This window comes from Anguilla rostrata, chromosome 18 (genome assembly GCF_018555375.3).
Source record: "Anguilla rostrata isolate EN2019 chromosome 18, ASM1855537v3, whole genome shotgun sequence".
Lineage (NCBI taxonomy): Eukaryota > Metazoa > Chordata > Actinopteri > Anguilliformes > Anguillidae > Anguilla > Anguilla rostrata.
In genome coordinates, this window is record NC_057950.1 from 4473969 (window position 1) to 4495675 (window position 21707).

Here is a 21707-nt window from a genome sequence, read left to right on the forward strand (position 1 = left end):
TCTTGGTGCTACATCAAGAAAAAGGTTGGAGCTGCTTAGGGTGTATCGCTTCATGGGTCAGATTGAAATTTGACATAATTAAAATTCTCGGTCAACTCAGTCAAGGTGAAACAGAGAGGCAGGAGATATGGAGGCTATTTAGCGGGGGTAACCACCTGGGGACCGTGAATGAGTCCAATGAGGTCCTCTGCAAAATTGAAAATCAATTTTTTGCGTATGTTTAAATATTTTAGAAATGACATTTTAAACTTAAGATAAAATAAACCCGGTTTACAAAAAGTCTAATCTACTAAAAATATTCTGGCTGTTGTTATTTAATATTTATATTATACTGAATACAATATCAAATATAAAGCCATAGTATATGATGTCACATTTTTGACATGATAACAATTAAGCTCACAAAACCAGTCGTGTAGGGCTAGGGCACCCTGTCGGTCTCCTCCACAGACCGTGTTTGGAGATGCTCGCTTAGCCAGGAGCAGAGATAATATTGACTCAGCCCCTGCCACCTCCTCCCCCCCCCCCCATTCCCCATCCCTGCCGCTCTTTGTCAAGAGCACAGGGAGACCTAAAAAGAGCAGCCAGGCGAGCAGAGAACCATAAAAACCTGTCTGTGATCATTTAAGCATCGAGACTATCTGTGCAGTCAGGCGCCACTGCCATGCACACACCACACTGCCGTGAAGCTATTGCATGCATTGGTCATGTGACCATACCTTCTGTCTTTGTCTTTTTTTGTTTGGTTTTCCATCTTTCATTGAAAAATCAAGACCCTGACCTGCCCAGTAATATGTCCACACCCAATCCCCCACCCCCCATCCCCCCTTCTGGTCCTGACGGGTGTATAATTTGCAAGCTACAGGTTAAGATGTTTGTTTTGATCTCTCAATGACTATATTGCTATTAATTACGTTGTAATATATTGTGGAGATTGTTCATATATTTTAAGTTATATGTTTTGTATCAAAAGAAACAAAGACATAACATACACAAACACATGCGCGCCTTCCTCTGTACGCCCCTTGGTTGGTGTTTGTGTATAAACAAATATCAAATATATGCCAACCTGTACAAAACAAAAAAAAAAGAAATCTGTGTATATTTCCATGAATTAACCAGTGGTTTGGATGTGAAGGTGTAAGGGTATGCTTGTGTACTTAATGTCAGTTTTCACCAGAGAGAACTGCAGTAATAAATGTTGTACACTGCTGTGCTGTTATTGTGGATTGCTTAGAGAAAGCTCATCTATTTGCAGACAGACTAAGTCCTGTCTGACAGGGTTTGCAATATGTTACACTTGTGTTGTTACAACGCAAATAAAAGGTGAAAAGGTCAATATTAGGTAGGTGCGTGAAGGTAGGTATCAGCAAAACATCCGGGCTTGATTCCAAGACAGCAACTTAAATTTTAAACAAACATGTTCATGGTTTGTTGGTGTTATACGCAAGTGGACTGATAGGAGTTGAGATGTGACCGAGAGTTTAGATTACAAAGGATCCACCAAAGTGAGTGATCAAATCTCAGGGCCACAGTCCACTTTCCACTTTGAACTTTTTTGGCCATAAAATGAACATTTAGTCATTTCATATGGAAGCCGACAAGTGTTCCCGTAATCTGTATCACAGATCTTCTATAGTAACCAGACAGTCAGCTCCTGCACCCCGAATATGATCTTCATCCTTCCATCACCTCTTTAAAAGCCGTTACGAAAGATCTGTGCTCACAGAAAGATCTCCATAGAGACTGCCAGCTCCCCCAACCCCTTTCTCTGTGAATACAGATTTTTTTAAAAATTATTATAAACTTCAGGAGATGTTTTAAAACTACGTCCTGAAAGACTACACCCTGCAACACTACTTCCTGTACTTTTCCGGCACGCATTTCTGGGGGGGTCGTTTCTAAAGAGCCGGTTTTACAGGATGCGGATTTGAATAAGGATATTTGAAGGAAGCCTATGGCGGTGCGGGCTGTGTGTTTGGGGCTGAAAATGGGGGGGGGGGGGGCGCTCAACTTCCTTGTTCTGGGCTGGAGAGCGAGCTGCGTGTTTGGGCTGAAAATGGGAGGGGGGGGTGCAGAGGGGGGGCTGCTGGGCCGACTTCCTTTTCTGGCTGGCTGGAACAGGGGCTGAGAGCAGGCTGCGGGTGTTTGGGGCTGTAACCGGGTGGGGGGGGCGGGGGCAGGGGGGGGGGGGCAGGGGCTGGAGAGCGAGCTGCACAGAGCGGAAGTGTTTTACCGAAGGGACCGAATAATGAAGGAGGAGTGACAGGAGACCTCGTCGCGAGGGAACAGGCGCGCTGTAATCATCCCGTCCGTCTCGCCCCGGGGCTCCTGTTATTTGCCAGATGCTCGGGATAATGATCCCACTCCACCAGAGGAGACCTCGCCCGCTACCTAGCAGGGACAGCACAACACGCTCATGTCGAGAAAGATTTTTTTTTTTTTGCGTGTTTTGAAAAAAATAAATAGATAAATTACCGAATTACGCTTCGACAAAAGAGGGCAATTGCAGTCCACCAATTCCCACAGAGAACATTCTTCTGGAATCAAGACGCACTGCAGCCAGATTTAATTGAGCAGTGAGTCATGGCTGCAGCGAGACCGCAAATCCAACCAGCGCAGATTTCAGAAGCGCAGAGGCCAAGTCCAACCCTTGAAAAACCGTGTTTACATTGCATTTATTTCACTGAATAAACCGACTTGCTGTCCATTTCCAGGAGATGTATTGACACACACACAAGTATGTTTAGACACTGCTTAACACAGGGGTACAGTAAATCTGAAGGGTTCATTCATCAGGCATTAGTGATGTATATTTTCTCACTTAAGAGTGCTTCGATGAGCTGTGAATTGGGGAAACTGCACTAGGAATCGTTCGGAACTTCAGTTCTGTTCAAACACCCGTAATAAACTTCCTGAACAAAAGAAGAAAGAAATAAAAAAAAACCACGCAGCCTTCAGGTGAGATTGTTTATTTAGGCTATGTACAATAGCGCTCGAATACATGATCCATGTTACATCTGTGTTAACATCTCTCTCTCTCTCTCTCTCTCTCTCTTTTTGTGAAAAATGCTCAAACTGCAAACAGCAATGGCGGACAATGTTTGTTTACTGCACCGTTACGACCAATGAGGAGAGCAAGGCTGGAGCGATTAACCCTGGGCTAAACGTGCACGAGTCACGGCGGCGGAAGGCTAGCTAGCTAACCGTCCGTTCCAGCCCTGAGCGAACATCGCTAACGCGGGAAACTGCAGTGGGGGGGAGTTTTTTTCTTCTTCTTTTTCCTTCTTTTTTTGTTTTTGTTTGAGATAGCGAGAAAGACACGGACACGGCGGGGGGTAGTAGAGATCGCTAGGCCACTTCGATCCGTTCCCGGGGAATCACCTTTTTTGTCTTTTTGTTTCCTACAAAAATATTGCACAAAAAAATCTGAATATACAACAATCGTAGATAGTAAAGTAGCAGCCAAGTTATCCACAGAGCGTCAGAGCGCCTATTGCACAAAATGTGGCTCCGCCTTCTCGGCACAGCGTCCTCCATTCCGCCCAATCCAGTCCAGTACCCCGCTGTCCCAATTTGGTTACGATCGCCCTCCTTTCAGGGACTTCTGAAATCCTGCCACACCTTCAGAGCCCCCCCCTCCCCCCCCCATCATTTTTAAATGAAGGCCTGTTGTAACTCAAAGTAATTCCACTCTAGTTGTTGGAAAAGAGACTTTGGCCTCAAAAGTGAATATAATTTACCAAACTTCTCCTTTCTTTTCTCCCTTATCAGTGAATGTTTCTTCTTTGAGCCTGGCTGCTGTTAAAAACCATGGGGACCAGACGTGTACAGATTTTATTTTGGGGGTGGCTACGATCTCACACAATGGGGACATCAGCGGATTCCTCCGACACTGCGACCGCTGCGGCCCAGGTCTCGCAGGCGACTTGCGTGGTGGCCATTTTGTGCTGTGTGTATATTCAGTGGCATACATTCATTCGTATGAAAAATGACTTTCAAAGGCAAAGCGTACACAATCAAACAAGTCTGCACACACTCAGAACACAGATTTCTCCTTCGCACCCCCCCCCCCTCCACCCCCCTTGACCCCAGCAAATAATAAAATGTATTCAACGATACACACTGTATCCCAACAAAAGTATTAGGCCATTTGACGTGTGTCTGTCCCCCCACCTGATATACATAAATGTACATAGCATTACAAAAGCATGCCTCTTCCATAAGCGATTTCTTAATTGGCCTTTCATTTGGGGGCTTGTACAGGGCGTCAAGACAACGTTTCCTTGGCAACAGTCTGATGATTCCACCATAACTCACGTACACTATGCAGGCATAACATTGTTGACTGGGATGGAGGGGAAAATGACCTATTTGTTTTTAGCTAGGGCTTCTTTTCTTTCTTCGATTTGAAATTCCTATTATTATAACAATTTGTTCAACAGACTTCACCCCCCACTCCTATCTCCATCCCAAAAAAGGCTTCTAATAGTGCGACACTTTAAGCAAGAGCATCACCATATGCACAGAGTATGCAGGCTACAGTAAATAATAGCTAGACAGTCACATACTGTATGTTGATCCTGCCTGAATGATAAATAATTCACACAAATTAGAATTTAAAAAAGTTAGTCTCTCCAACCCTGGTCCCCTGACAGTTTTTTTTTCTCTTTTGCCCGTACAATTTAAACATGCAGTTGTCTCTCAGTTTGCAGTTAAACACAGAAACAATTTCTTTAAAAAAAAAAAAAAAAAAAAAAACAGAACAAAGAAACAACAACAAAAAAAACAAATACGATGAAGAACAGCAGAGTTTTTTTTTCTTTAAAAACCAGACGAAATGCGAACAAAGCGTACAATTAAAATGTGCCCACAAATACAGGTGACAGCATGGATTAAAAATACAACACCAGAAAGAAACTACACACAGAGTATTGGACATTTTTTTTCCCCTTCCTTTCTTCTTTTCCAATAGGATTTACGGTATAGAGTTTGAGAGCAGGAGGCTTGTCACAACAACAAAGCAACATATATTAATTTGTAGGTTATTATATTCCCAATATCGGTACCCCTCCAGAAAGACGATGTACAACACAGGAGTTAAAATTGCGATAATTTGGATTCTGTGGATGAATATGAGATTATGATCTTTAAAGTGCTGCCTATACGTTGAATACCACAATGAGGAGAATTAAAAAAAAAAAAACTCAAGAGATATGATATGAGATTGAGGTTCCATATCCACCAGTAGGGTCTATGGCTGGTGAATAGGGGTATCCATTATGAGTGAAAAGGAAGGGTCTGTACAGCTGTACAGGCAACTATAGGCTACTCGTCAAGTTGCCAGATGGCACAAAATCCTCCTGTGCACAGAATCCTCATTAAAACCAAGGCCCATATCCATTAAGTGTCTTGGAGTGGTAATCTAGGATCAGGTTTCACCTGTCCATGGCCTAACTGTGATGATTATCAGGGAGATTTAGCAAAACAAGCTAAAATGAGTAGAACTGATCTCAGGTCAGCACTCCGACTCAAAGACGCTTTATGAATATATAGTACGGATCAGCTGTTCCCCTCCCGTTTTATCAGAAAAATGTTAAAAAGAAAACAATGAGCTTACAAGGAAGAATGCCTATAATTCAGCTGGGATGTGACTCTAAATGGGTTCGCCATGAATGTGCAACCTCCACCCTCCCAGACAAGGGGGGGTGGGGGTGGGGACAAGTTTAAAATAATTTGCTGTTGGTTACAAGCCCCGTGTCCTCAGTGCTTTAAGGGAGTGCTTCCACGCAGATCTGTTCCTCCGTAATGTCATCCAACAGCTGGACCTCCACGGGACTGCCTATGTCACTGTCGAACGCGTCCGCCCCCAGGAGGGCGTCCTCGGGGGCCCCCTTGGCCTTGAAGCAGTGCTGCTCGGACGGCGAGGTGCTCTCGACGGACTCCAGGTCCTCGATGCCCGCCCGGTAGTGGATCATGAGCAGGGTGAGGGCCTGCAGCCGCTCCCCGGACTTGGTGAGGGCGGTGGAGACCAGGGCCTTCTTGCGGGCGTCGGCCGCCTCGCGCTCCTCGTGCAGCAGGGCGTTGTTGTGCTCCAGCTCCTGGTCGATCTCCTGCTGGAGCTTGTCCAGCATCAGCTCCAGCTTCTGCGAGCGCTCGTCCGTGGGCAGGCCCCGGTAGAGGTCGCGCCCGATCTCCTTGACGGCGATGAAGACGCTGTCGTCCAGGCCGCCTTCCTTGCGCGCCAGCTTGGCGGCGCCGCCTCCGCCCCCGCCGCCGCCGCCGAGCGGCCGCTTGGACGGGCTGGCCCCGGCGTAGGTCTCGGTGTCGCTGCTCTCGTTGTCCGAGGTGTTGGGCGTGTGCTTGGGGGAGGGCTCCACCGCCACGTCGGCGGCCTGCTCGGCCAGCCGGGCCTTGGGCACCTGCCGCAGGTTGAGCAGGCGGGAGCTGGTGTTGATGATGTGGCGGGTGATGCCCGTGGTCGCCCGGTTGATGGTGGACTTGGCCTCCGGGTCGCCGCCCCGTCGGTCCGCCCCCATGCAGAACGGGTGCTCGTTCAGGCACTTCTCCTGGCACTTCTTGTGGCACACGTAGGCGCAGATCATGCACTGCGAGGCCGCCTTGGTCCACACCTTCTTCTTGCAGTACTCGCACCAGGTGGGGTTCTGGAACTGGGTGTCCTGGAAGTTGTGCTTGACCTCCACGATCTGCATGGGGCTGTGGCTGAGCTCGTCGCCGGGGTGGAGGGTCTGCTGCTGCTCGTCCTCCTCCCGGCCGCCCTCCCCCTCGCGCTCCACCAGCCCGCTCGAGTGCTCCGACTCGCCCTCGCTCAGGTAGGTGAAGTTGAGCGTCACGTCGCCGTAGCACAGCTTCTCGTTGAAGCCCTTGTGCGTGCTGAGGCTGCGCAGGGCCGTGCGGCTCACGCTGGCCCTGGGCTCCGGGGGGCACAGCCTGAAGGTGCTCTGGAACTCCATCGAGGACCTGGACAGGCACTCCAGGGCGACGCACTCGAGACTCAGGCTCACGTGCCCCAGGCACAGGAGGCTGCCCAGTTTGAAAGGGTCCTTGCACCAGAGCGCCACGTTAAGGTACTTGTGATTGCTCTCCACCTCGAAGACCGCGGAGGCCTTGCTCCACCTGGCCGCCTTGTTGCGGAACACGGCCTCCGAGGACTCCCAGGTGGGGTGCTCCTCCACGCTGTCCCTCGTGCTGCAGGAGCTCTCGGACACCTTGTCTTTGGCCAAGTCTTGCTTGCTGGGATTGGCGGGAGCCGCCGGCGGGGGCGGCAGGGGCGGCAGGGGCGGCGGCGGCAGCTCCTCGACGACGGGGTCCGGCAGTTTGACGGCCGGCTTCTCGACGGCGGGCTTGTCCACGTTGCCGGCGAACGGCGGGGGCCTCTCGGGTTTCTCCGGGACCGGCTCCCCCCCCTCCACCAGGTTTTGGGTTTCCGAGGACGCCGGGGTCAGCTTGATCTGCGGCCGCGGGGGCACGGGGGGGCGGCCGGGCGGGGGCGGGGGAGGGACGGTGGGCCGCTGGGGGCCCTCGGCCTGCTCGCCGCTTTTAGGAGGCGCGAGCTTGGGCGACTCCTTCGGCTGCGGCTTCAGGGGGGACTGAAGCCCGGCCAGGTTCAGTTTGCGGTTCAAGATGGGCGAAATGCTGCCCAGAGGTTTGGCGGCGAGAGTGACCACGGTTCTTTTGGGGCTTTGGTTTACGCTGAGTAAAACGTCCTCCTTGATCTCACCGCCGACCGCCCTGGCGTCCAAGATGAGCTCCTCAAACTCGGAGTCCACGTCCTTGCCGTCGGCGGCGTCCAGGGTGGTGATGGGAGCCGGGTCCTCCTCGTACACCGGCTGGGACAGGTAGCTGTGCTCCTCCAGCTGGCCGAGCGCTTCCTGGAGGGTTCCCGAGGCGGGGATCTGGTGACGGACCGGCCTTTCGTACAGCACCACAACCTTGTCCCCGGCCTGCTTCAGGAGCTTCGGCACTTGCACAGAAGACGTCACTTTCACCCCTGTAGGCAAACAAAGGAAATGACATCATAGCCTGCACACTGAGATATTCAGGGTTTTTCAAGAATGTAGTTTTTTTACCACTACTATCACTGTTACCATAATACTTCAATATTTTGCTTCGTGTTACATTATTTGTTATATACTTGTCCATCTATCCATCCATTTTCTAACCCACTTATTCCTGTTCAGTGTCGTAAAGGGGGACTGGAGCCCAGTATGCAACACCCTGGACAGGTCGCCAATTCATCGCAGGGCACCATTCACTCATGCATTATATACTTGTCAAATATTTTTAATGTGAAGAGAATACAAAAAGCAACCAAGGGCAGCAAAGTAACACCCCTGCCCCAAACCACCCCCCCCCCCAGCCATGCAATCAAACTGACCAGTGTGCTTCAATCAAATAATTACAAGATGTATTCAATCAAGAAACTACAAGCCACTGCCCAATGAATCAACCCAAACACAATCAAATGAAAAAAAATTACACCTGTACCCCCTTCATTCAGAAACATAATTTAATTTCAAGGATATAAATTTTATATGACTGATGAAACCTTCATGTTGCCTGCTTGACGTAATTCCTAAACGTTCAGGAAGTGTCACACCTGCTTGTGACAGATGAAATAAATGGGTTCATGTTAAGGTTCTCCTCACAGTCATGTGACCAACAGAGGACCGGCTAAACTAACTTTTACAAAAGTACATCCCACTTTTGTAAAAATGGCTTTTGGATGTCCATTAAAATTCATCATTACACAATGACCGGTCAGCATTAATTGTGTTTAGGTGATAATTTTCCTGTATAGCACCAAACTCTGTATGACTGATCAATCTTTTATCTAATTAATCACAGCCAGTCACCTTGTTTTCTGTTCAAATGGAGCAGATGCGGTAGAATACAGAGGGTTGCATCTGAACTACAGACAACAAGACCAGGTCAAAACCTAGACCGAGCCCACCAACCAATGGTGTAACTTCATCAGTCAGTCACTCAGTCACAGACATTCACGTTTATAGGGCCACAACTGTTGCGGTCCAGCCAAAAATACAAAGTTCAACTACGGTGCTCAGTCCAAAGGAGTCAGCTGAAAAGCAGCCGCAGTGTCCCCCCCCCCCCGTTAATTTCTGGCAGTGCACCCGCGTCGTCCTCTCTCTCACCCCCGATGGCGATGAGTCGATCGCCCTTCTGCAGGTCGGCCAGGGCAGCGGGCGAGTTCTGGGTGACCGTCTCGATGCTGACGTGCACGGCGTCCCCCTCGCTGGCCGGGACGTGCCGGAACGTCATGCCAAAACTCTGGGCGGTGCCTTTGATCACCTCCGTCTGGAACAGAAGGCACGGAACACGGGTTCCCCATCAGCAAGGGAATTGTGGGAACAGAATGGGACGGAACAACGATGCATCAAGTTCAGTAGTGGTGAGGTGGTACACACACACACAATCACAAGAAAAGATTTATTTTGAAGTTTTTTATTACAATATAAGAATGACATTATCAATATGAACTGCAAGGACAATAATAACATCAAAACAAATTATCCTCCCAAACTGTGTATGTTATTAAATATTGTAAGTTCGCCCTCCCTCTTTCAAGTGGGGGAAAAATGGCTGTCTCTACATTACGCCAGAATAATTCTCATATCACAATCCCATCAATATTATTTTGTGCTGAAAACCAACAATAAAAAGAAATACAGATGGAGTGGTCTCTGATTCTACATGGTTTTTTTTTTAAGGTAATATTTCCATCATCTGGCATTCAGAGTTTATTTTTGCTGTGTCGTTGTAGTACACTTTTCCTCAATAACGCTCATTTGGGAGTAACCCATTGGCCAGATTCACTCAGACTGTTGGTTTCCCTCCTGCATGGGCAGAGAGTAGAGTATTAATCCAGCCACCCACAGCAGATCACTCCCCCTCACCCCCCAAAAAACCAGGGGCACACACGAAATGCCCAACTGGAGCCGACCTGTGTTTGCACAACACAAAGAACACATTAAGGGTACATAAAATGTTTCTTAAAAATCCAAGTATTATTTAAAAAAAATAATAAAATGGCATCGCTCAGAAACACTTCCTGTCTCAGCAACACGACAGACTACAGAGGTGTAACAAGAGAACTGATTTATTTACTTAATTTTCTTTTTTTTGTTTTACCACGAAGAGCTTGAGCATAATCGTGTTTACACTGAACAACACTGTATACTTTTCCCGCTGCCAAGAGTTTGAGTGCGCCCAATCTGAATTGGTTGAGATGGCAACCAATCACAGAATATTAATTTACTCAGAGTATTATTCACTTGACTTTTCTCCAGAACAAACAATGACTGAGCAAACAGGAAAGCCCTTATATGGCAACACCAGCGGGGGAATATCTTACAGTGAATGTGTCCTTTACACAGCTGTAGACTTATCAGGGAATCGAGCGGGGAAATCAATCTCTCTCCATTCACCAATGCTTGCGATAATAAACTTTATGGAACAGCAGGCAGTGTTGTTACAGATTACATTCAGACAGTTTTTTTTTTCCTCCCACCCAATAGCATGTTCATAACTGTGCAGGCACTAGGAGGGTTCGTGGTTTGTTGTAAATCTGTCACGCTGACAAACTCCAGTCTTAACTCATGTCATCTTGCACACAGTCCAGAGACTACTACCATGTCCGTGTTAATCCGTCCTTATTTCAACATTAAAAAGAGAAGAAAGCACATTGTGCCGCATGATGCAACACTATCTGTATTACAGAGAAAAGTGTGGAGACATTGCTGGCATTAGGTGAAGGACTCTTTAATGTGCTTGAATTTGCTGCAAAATCACAATACTTTTCACGGGAAAAATGAGGTGTAGTGAAGTAGCTGGTTCCAGTTTTACAGTACGCCTGTAAACGGTCTCATCTGACCAGCAGCAGAAGGGGGAAAAAAAGGGCCAAAGCAGTCTTAAAAATTACACACGTCAACAAACCATTCATCTCATTCGAGAAGTCATTCAACGTAAAAATAGCATCTGAAGCAAAACAATCTCAGAAGACGGCTCAGGAATTAGACGATAAACGTGTGCAGACATGGCGTTAAAAATGATTTAAAAAATAATAATAATAATTTTCCAACAATGGAAAACACAGGAAGCCCCCAAAAATTTGATTTGGCAGCAGAGCACCTGGTGCGCTCATGGTTTTGTGGGAGGCACAAATGTATCCCTCTTGAAAAGATATAAAACTTTTGGGCACTTACAGAAAGCACAGGCTTCAATATCACACCTGTCAAACGATGAGGGATGGATACAAAAACTGCCAGTTTTTCAAAAAAAGGAAATCAGCTTCTGCGTGCTAATTGCCAGGCAAGAATACCCCATAATTACAGCTAATGTTCACCTTTAGGTTCACCAGCTGTCTAAATCACTGTCAATCGGTGCCAGAGTAAAGTCACGCAGCCCATTGTACACCTGTTCAGTCTTTATCCACCTGTACAATACCCTGGAGCAACACCTGAGGATTTACATAAGTATACATCATCATAAAGAGACACCTGATTCTCAGTGGTGATAGAGATATGTTGGTCTAAATTGATAATACCATCAATCAAGATGAACATACTACTGAATTCCATAGCGACATTCGAACCAGCGACTAACTGAAATAAAGTAAACTTTTGTTGAGTAAGAAAAAAATATTCCTTAAGGAAACAACTTGCATTTATCTTAAATATTTTCACATCCTTTTGGTTCTAAATGGTAATTTAATAGGCCTGCGCTCCAAATATTATGAGAAGGCTACCTTACACGTCACATTTAATGTGTATCCAATTTGATCTAGAATTTAATCAGACCCAGGTTTCCAGGGGGCGGAAAAAAAAGATGTCAACTAGTCATATTAAGCACACACTAATTACTTTTGCCTCACAAGTCAGTGTAGCCAAAAGCTATTCCAAAAAAAAAAAAAAAAAACCCCAAAAAACCAATAACTGTCTCTAGGTTTTCGGTTGTGACTGACCCACAATGCTTCACTGCAGGAGGCACTGGATATGATGACAGGGTCAGCCCTCGTGGCGGGGGGGGCGCCCGGGGATGACGAACGACGGCAATAATGCCGCCGTCGTTTTGCTGTAACTCTCTAAGAGGGCGCTGATTAAGTTAAAGTGGGGAATGAAGAAGCACAGGATATATGCAAAGTGGCAACCCAGAGGGCCGCCATTCGCCAACGCTGGAGCACTTCACAGATTCAGAATCCCCCCCTCAGGGAGGATTTCGGATTGAGAATCCCTCCCTCAGGGGGGATTTCGGACACAGAATCCCCCCAAAGGGCACAAAGGCTTTATCTGTTGTGTCACCAATTAAGTTCCCATTAGGAACAGGATTCAGCTGAGGGAGCAATAATGTAATAAATGTAAATAAAAAATAAATAATAATAATAAGCACAAGAACTGCCTTTCTTCCAAACTACAGAAGAACCCTGCTTTCACTAAAGCTTGCGTCACTTGCGTTCTTGCTTTAGTGACACCAGTTTATCCCTGTAATAGCCTGTATATGACCAATGATAATATGAAATATTCAAGTTTGATCATTCATTTTTTGCAATATGATGATAAGATTACCCTTTTCACCATTTTTAAAACATTTGTAAGTACAAGGCAGCTCTTTATGTCATTTTTCATAAGAAAGATTAATCAAAACACAGAGTCAAATGATCATTTTTCATATCAAATAGTGTGTGACCAATATTGCAATGATACCTGCAGTTACGACTTGAAGTGAACTAGCGGGGAAAAAAAAAAAAAAAAGCAAATATCCTTTCCCTATTTAAATTCATGGTCCTCCTTTCAGTCTGTTTGCATGAAAGCTACGTATCATAGATGGGGTGGGGGGGAGAGCCACCTCACAGACTGTTCTGTGAAATCATGCTGTTCTGCCATGCAAAACGATTGGCCAGGACGCGGTCGCGTGCTCCTCGCTGATGTCACAGGTCAGGTTCAAAGGCGGAACGCTCCTGCCTGGCGTGACGGAACACAGGGCCCTTTCCATATATGGCGTGCGGCTTTGAACTGCGTACAGCACCACTCTGGCTCATTAACAAAGCAAACAAGCCAGACGCGACGCCACACCACAGCCTGAGGCTCCATCAAAGTCTTCAGAAGTTTGCGCGGAAGCCGTTCCGTTCGCGTCGCAAGTCACCCACACAACCACAATGGCCGCCTCACTCCGTGACCCGACCACGAAGCGTTAGCCCACCGCTGTGACGGGCTGGGTGTGGGGCCCTGGGGGGGGGGGGGGTCTGTCTGACTGAAGCACCCCGTGGCGCAGCATTTAATCCTGACCCGGCCAGGCCCGACTGTCGCCAGGCAGCCTGTGAGGGGAACCCGAATTTGCCTTTTGCATTGCCCAGGGAGAGACACGGTTTTCAGCACAGCAGGCTCGTGCACGCAACAGCGCCCTCTCTGGTCACATGGGGGACTGCAGTCTGCCCATGGCAGCTGCACATGGACCCAAGGCATGCAGAAAAGAAAAAAACCTGTTTATAATATTAATTTGAGCAGATGGTTAGAGTTAATTGTAGCTATGTGAAATGCGGGGCAAAAAGAGACAAACAAGAAATATAACTGTCTAAAAAGGGCAGTAGGTGTGGAGGCAGATATGGACAGCATCAACGCCATCATCACCACTGCAAAGCCAAAGGATGACACAGCCAGTTCACATGCAGGGGGCCTTATCGGAAGTATATCTAATTACTCAGCGTCAATTAAAATGCCTCATATTTCACTGATGTATTCCTTTTGAAATACAAAACACCCTTTTGACATAGTTCACTGCTTTACAACACAATTAGATGGCTAATTACTGTTTTTAGTATTATTCATTTAGGAATAATGCTATCATCCATATGAGTTGAATAATACATTCTAGATCTGTAGCCATATCAGTCTCACTGTCCACTACACAGGACTACAGCAGCTTCAGTTTTGAACCTGGTCCACAGTGGAGAAGTGGACGCAGCGGTGGGCTAGCCTCGACTGAAATAACGCTTTGTTTGGCAGGTTGGCAGGAAAGGAGGTGAGCTTCAGGGTGGAAGGAGGCTTAAAACGAGCAGGAAATCAGGCCTGAACAAGATAATTAGGCCTCGATAACAAGGCTGTGGCTGTGGCCCAAAAATATAAAGGACCAGAGCACGAGGGCACAGGAGCCAGGAACACGGCGAGCTGAACTCGTCTTTCACCGGGGTTCCTCTGGATGCTAACGAGCACCCGCGGGCGGGAGGACCGGCCGGGCCGTGCCACCTACCTGGGCATGACCCGGGCGCGGGACTGCGGGCATCAGCAAGAACAACAACAACCCCTCCATTACGGCTGGGCTATTTTTGCCCCCTTCCAAAAAAAAACCCGCCCCAAAAAAAAAACACACACACACAGAACAACCCTCAAACACGGCAGGTAATCGAATACGAAACACCGGCGAATATTAGCGACGATAAACGAAACGTCTGCCATTTATTTATTTATTTATTTATTTAGCGTCTCAGATCATTTTGGGGAAAGGGGCGGCGGCGCTCCAGTTTTCCGTACTGTACCATACGGGCCAGGGGGGGGGGGGGGGGACAGAAGCACCTGCCGCGCTCGCCGTGCGGAAAAAAAACGAGCGATTTAACGACACCTCGTGCGTCCGCGCCGTTGTCTCAGAAGGAGCGGAGGAAGACGGATCCACCCTGGCACGAACACAGACAGCATCGAGCGGCAATTATGGGCGATTGGCGAGGATGAACGGCGTCCAAAGGGCAATTACAGGGATGGGGGGGGGAGGAGGAGGGGTGGGGGGGGCAGAATGGCTTTGCATTTATCCCAGCCAATAACGCCAGGGAGCAGGTAAACAGACGCTCTCAGGCAGAGCGTGCGACTCGCCCCGGGACTGCAATTTACCCCAACGCTGCTCTGCTCTGTGAGGACCACACAAACCCTCTCTCTCTGTCTTTCCTTCTCTCTCTCTCTCTCTCACTCCTCTCTCCCCTTCTCTCTCTCCTCTCTCTATCTCCCTCTCTTCTCTCTCAACCCTCTCTGTCTCTCCCCCCTCTCTCTGCCTCTCCAGCTCTCTCTCTCCCTCTTTCTCCCCTTCTCTCTCTCTCATTCTTCTCTCTCACCCTCTCTCACTGTAATTTCTCCACTTCTCCCTCTCTCCCCCTCTGGCTTTCTCCCCTTCTCTCTCCCCCTCTCTCCGTCTTTCTCCCCTTCTCTCTCTCTCTCGCTCTCTCACTCTCCTCCCTCCCTCTCTCTCCTCTCTCTATCACTCTCTCTCCGTTTCTCCCCTTCTCTCTCTCTCGCTCCCTCTCTCTCTGTCACTCTCCCTCTCTCTCCTTCTCATTCTCCCCTTCTCTCTCTCTCTCCTCTCTCTCTTTCTCCCCTTCTCTCTCTCTCTCTCCTCTCTCTCTTTCTCCCCTTCTCTCTCTCTCGCTCTCTCTCTCTCTCCCCTCCCTCTCTCTCTCTCTCCATTAGCAGAGCTGTCCCCTCGCCCCTCATCTCCACAGAGGAAGATTCTGGGTATCGATCAGATTACCTCCCCCCCCTCCAGCCTGTTTCTCCAACATGCGCCAACCCCGCCGGGTCCACAGCGCAAACCGACAAAGTGCGCCCGCCGGTCCAGCGGGCACGCGCGCCAGCCTTGCAGACGCCGCAGCGGACCGCGGTTTATAAAAACGGGGGAGGAGAATACCGATCTCCGGCTGAAGGGAAAACTACCGCCTGAAGAGAGTCTTTGAGCTTTGGCAGATTCTTCACAACGCTCGCATGTCTTTTTAACAGTCACAGGGTGAATACAATCAAAAAGGATTTCCAAAAAAATGCTGTGGTGTTGCTTTCAAAATTCTTTAGATGGGTCAAGAAACTGCTACATAACTTCAATCTTACAGTAGTGCCTTTGAAAAGCATTATTTTCCTATTTTTGCTGACTTCATTTAAATCATCAGTACTTAATGAAGGATACAATTCATCACATACATAGAGTGTCCAAAATATGTGTAGTGATCTGTTCAAAAAGTCTGACACTGGCAGCCCAATCTGATCAGTCACAAACAAAAACAAAGATGGCCGTCCTTTAACCAAGAGCTTTTTTTTTTTTTTTCCACGGCGAGGACAAGCCCTGGGTTAATCTATCCAGCGCTCTTCATAGAGCTCTTTCACAAAGAGCATCATCCCATCACCTTTCCTCACGCTCTGCCCAAACACACCAAACCCACGGCAAACACAAAGCCGCCATGTTATTGTTATTATTTTTATTTTTTTGTTGTCGTTGTTGTTCCCTCTTGTAACACCAACCACACCCGGCAACGCGATTGTAGTACGCTCTGCTAAACTAGCGCTGCCTTTGAACTCAAATGCACAAAGACATCAAATTGCACTCCGCAATCGAAGAGACAGGCCGTCTGGCAGGGACCAGCGCAGCGTGCAGCGCGCGGCGAGAAACAAATGAGCCATCCCGCAGATGCCAGGAGAGCGAGCAAACATGCCAAGTGACATCACAGCTCGACCCGCGCGGGCCGGATTCGCTCGGAGGCTGCGACGCGTGTGTGCGTGTGTGTGCGCACTTGTGTGTTTGCGTACGCGCGTGTTGACTGACACACGCCATTGTGCAGCGTGTGGGAACAGCAGCCCAATGTACACACCTGTCGCCCGAGCGATGCGGGCCGGGCTGACGACCGCCATGAAGGTTTTCTTTTTTTTTTTTTTTCTTTTCCCAGAAGTGCAAATAGTACCATTATGCGCGCTAATCCCCTCCCACCGTCGCCGCGGTTACACAAGGCGAGCGTGTTCGAGAGCGCACGGGCGCACAGCCCTTCCTGTGACCGCGGTTTCCACCGCCGCGCACGTGCTCACACGCTGAAGTACATCTGCGCGGAGACCGGCAGGTCGTGCGGCGACGCTCGCGTTCCCGCCGCAGCTGACGCAGGGACCGGATCCCCATTCAAACCAAACGGAGGATCGCCTCCCCCAGCTGATCGGATTCTGAATGGGTTTTGCTGGCCAATAACAATCTAGTGCGTACAGCCAGTCACAATATAGAGTGCATCCTGGCCAATTAAAATCGAGGGTTAATGTCTGACCAATAACAATCTGTAGAGTACCCCAGGCCCAGCACAACCTAGAGAGGATCACTAACGGATCACATCTTTCAAAAATCTTTTCAAAAAGCAGTACAGATTCATACCGAGCATGAGGCAATTTGTTTAGTACGGTAAGAGGCAAAATATTTAAATATTTAATTTGCATATGAATAAGAAGTTTTCCCACATTTCAATAAGTAATTGATCTGGTAAAATATTTGTTAAATTACATTATAATCTCTATTCAGGTCGACAGAATAACAAGACTGTGCCAAGCACTCGAGCCAGTTTAACCAGCTGTGGAAAACAGTGAAAATATGAACCGGTTACTGCATGAAAAATCATAAGACAAGAGATGAGGTTAATAATATCACAGTTTTTCAACCCACAGATGCAATCACGTTGTAATTCTTTCCCCATTTTCTTGAGAAATTTTTAAAAAATCGTCATATAAATAGTGAAATCATGACTATGCCACATTAGTGTATTAGAGACTTTGTTGCACCCTGTGCTACCAATCAAATCTTATAGTCACAAATACCCCTTAACAGGTATTAAGAGTCCGTACCTGGGTTAGACCTGGGCATGACTGGAATACAAATTAATCGGTTTGTGGAGCAATATAACACACAAGGTGGAAAAAAAAAAAAAAAAGAGTAGCAGCAATCGCTCAGCAAGAGCATGACAATAACAGATTCGATAAGGGACCGTGTCAAAACTGCTCATTTCCTGTACCGCGCCTCAACATTTCCATAAGAAAACAAAAAAGGAACACTAACCGCCATCACGCCAATTTGTTGCAGGTTTTAAATCATAGTGGTAGGAATAGCAAGGCGGCTGGAACAATATTTTAAAATATTTTTAGCACCAGCTAATTCTCTTTATTCTGCGATACCTTTATATTTTGTTCAAGATTTGTTTCAAGCCAGAGCCAGAATGACTCCCTAATCTCGTTATCATCGACTGAGAGAACAGGCAGCTTTTGTTTATCACCTTCGAAAAACAAATTAAGATTTGTGGCAACAGCGACTGCACCGATGCAAATAGCACTACAAATGATCCTCCTTTTCCATAGATGGTGGTGCAGAAAATTTGAGATTAGTGTAAGAAATTACATACCATATAATATACACAAATGTATATTAGTGAAATCAACATTGGGTATAGGCAATATTAGTTTGGTACCTACAACACTCCTACCTACATTTTTGCTCTCTACGACTTCTTACCAAAATTGAATTTAAAACATTTAAAAAAAACATCATAAACATGTACTTGCAATAAAAAAACCTCCCAAAAACTGAAACTATTTTTCTTTGATTTACATACATCAAGGTATCCCCACTCAAATAAAATAAATGGCTCATGAAATGCATACATATGAAGTTCATGGACGCCAAATTTGAAATATTTTGGCTAAACAGTGCATCAGAAACACTGCTGCCAGGATCTGTGTGTGACACAGTCAGAGTGTCTGTTTCCTTCCCACTGTCTTGGCACCCAGTCAAGCTGCCATTTCAAAACATGTAGGAGGACATTTCGCATTTCAGGTAGCTAGTTAGGTAGCTCGAGCGTTAACATAGCTAGATATTTATTATGTTTTATTTACTTTTTCTAAATAACTTTACTGTATCTACTCAGCTAATTTGCATGATCACCTAACATGTAGCACCAAAGTTCTGCTTACACATTTTTTCCCCCTCAGATCGAACAAAAATAGTGGTTTAGTAATTTTACAAAAAAAAAAAAAAACAACATTTATTGATACTTTCATTCTTGCCATTGTGGTCGCAAACAAGTTACAGGTTGTTCTTGGAACGTGGAGGTAATATTATTTCAAAGGGAATGTAGGTACATCATTTTTTGTCTATAGCTATGCAGCCTCACACATTAAAATCCGTTCTTGCTCTTAATGACAAAATAATGACATGCCATTTTGATTTTTGGGGTTTTTTTTGTAGTTCACTCTACAATACATAATTTTTTAAATAAGATTTTCTTTTTTAACGTTCACAATTTGAGAGCCTGCACACAAAATGCTAAAGGCCAATATAATAACCCTCCTGTGTCAGAGGTCATTTATGACCTTTAGGTCACACTGTAAAAACCATGACCACCCACCTGCTACAACAAGTATCCTTCAAACTGTGATTTCAAAACCATGAGAACGACACACAAGAACCACATATCCCATCATGCATCGTTTATGTACAGTTCAATGGTCATATTTTAGAAAGTGGAGGAGAGGTTGAAGCAATTTTGTATGACTTGAATTTTTAGGAATGCCTAGAAGCCATTTGCCAGGTTTCGTGATCGTACAATATAAATTAATGCAAATGCATTTACTTTAAAGATTTACTTTAAACTTCAGTGAAACCCATAAATTAGTTGCTGCATCTCCCTTTACAATGAGGCATAAGGTGCGGTAGCATAATGGTTAGTAAACTATAGTAGGTATGCAACTCAGTAGTTGCAGGTTTGATTCGCACTGCCAATGTGCCATTTAAACCTGAACTGACCAGTCTTAATCTCACAAACACATATATGCACTCCAAATGCTTAGGCAAGCAGTAGAGATCAAGTCTTTATACGCAAAGCAGATTTTTAATGTGAATGACAGCACAAACATATATCTATTTATGCTTTTAAAAAAAAAAAAAAAAACATATGACAGCAAACCACTTCATATTTATCTGTTGTGCCGCAGCTTTCTCCACAATAACAAAATATCAACAACTGAATTTGAAACGCGCTATTTCTGAAAGAGAACGTTTGTTCTTTCATAAATGCCCAACCAGTAGCACTGCCTGTCTGAATGGAGCAGTTTTCTCCATGCTTGGTGTTACCTAGCCCCAGCATGGGCAGCCACTGGTTGCATGGGAGCGGTGCTCACACAGGGGGTGAGGAGGGCCAGAGACCGGCCTCCCAGCTGCTGCCTGCCTGCCTGCCCGGAAACTTAATCTAATACCACGTCAGATCGATTTGTGTATGGTTATAGGGTACGAGTCCCCCCCAGGCAAACAAGACAGCAATTCGCTGCCACGTCCAATTAACAGCAGCACTGGGGCTGGACAGCCGGGGGGGGGGGGGGGGGGTTTGGGGGGGGCCCAAGGGTTTGTACAACGGGGACCGTCCACCTTGATTAGCACCCTGGATAAAAAGGTTTAAAACGTTACGGTGCAAAGCGGGCTCTAAGTGAGTTAGGTCAGGCCCGACGCCTCGACCCGCCGTGGGACGGGCGAGCCAGCTCGGCGGTAATGCGGTTTGGGGTAGGGCTGCAGGACGGGCTCCTCGCAGCAGATTTTTTTCCCCAGATACAGGGGGGCGGACGCTCAGCGACCGCGCGGACCTGCGCTGCAGAGCGAGTTCACGAGGTCACGGAGCGGAGCAAGCGCACGCACGCGGACGAGTCTCCGTTCCTTCCAATTCCATCTGATTGCCGCCTATTTTCTTACAGGGCAGCCATTTTCCAAAGTGCGTCTGTTCGCAACGACTACAGTTAAACCTGCCCAATCTTGCAATGCCCATACCTCGTTCCCCAATTTGTAATACACAATTACAGTAATTAAAGGTTTGTAAATGCTGGAGTTTATTATTTTAATGATACAGATTCATATTAATTTTCATTCCATTTAAAACTTTGTTCCAATTTTTTTCACAGAAAGATACATTCACTGAAAATTGTGAAGTGAATGTTTCTCCTTCGCCTTGTTGAGGAGGTATCTGGCACTGGAGTTTAATGGTTAGGGAACCAGTTATGGAAATGTTCCAGCTGCAAAGTACAAGGCATCGATGCTTGAATGGGAGGAGCACAGCTTATATAGCGTACCACAGGCCCTATTAACCAATCAGCACAATGCATACACAGTAATGTGGGATAGAGAGTTCTGTAACGTGCTTCTGTCAAGCATCAACGTCAGATGAAGGTGCGACTGAAACACTGCGATGTTAACTTGGAAAAATCCCGGGAGTTTTTCATTTCGGTGTGGGGATATTTTTTCCCTTTTTGGAAATTACCTATTTTACCCTGCACCTGAACCCACCTCGGACTGGAAGTGCACACAAACATCTCTCCCTCATATACAAGGAACCAGTTACTGTACCAGTTTGCAGGTTCAAGGTTGCCAGGTATTTTATATCACTACACAATACACAAATTGTATTTCAGGTTCTTTATTAGAATATATATCTACGATATGATTTGCGTCATAAAATTGTATAACTCACACATTGTTTAGCTGTAGCATTAATCACAGCAACAGAGGTTCTGCAGAAGAAAACATTTCATGCACGACTTGTCATAGTACCCTTATGAAACATCGGCTTACATAAAACGACTGAAATAATAATAATGATTAACCTGACATTTGCTAAGCAAAAACAATAATAACGAATGAGGAATGGTCCCCATCCCTAAATATCAGGCCATCACAGATGCCCTTTAATCTCCCAAAATGCGCCAATATTACTGAATCAGTCTTACCACATTAGTATTCATCATAATCAGCTCAGATTACAATATCAGCAAAGAGCCAGAAATTAAATAAATGACACTTACAAAGGTTGGGAACCGTTTCACCCACTTGAAATGAATTGTCATGATCTATTCAGACCTGAT

General features: G+C 46.5%; 1 protein-coding gene across 1 annotated transcript in view; it reads right to left on the reverse strand.

Moving 5' to 3' along the window:
• Positions 1–2956: 2956 nt before the first annotated feature.
• The window catches only part of pdzd8 (PDZ domain containing 8), a 62805-nt gene continuing 44054 nt past the window's right edge, over positions 2957–21707 (reverse strand). The window contains exons 4-5 of the mRNA XM_064318118.1: positions 9174–9336; positions 2957–8011 (exon numbers count right to left, since the gene is read on the reverse strand). Of these exons, the coding sequence (XP_064174188.1) occupies positions 5772–8011; positions 9174–9336 (2403 nt within the window). The 3' untranslated portion in view covers positions 2957–5771. The remainder of the gene's footprint in view (positions 8012–9173; positions 9337–21707) is intronic.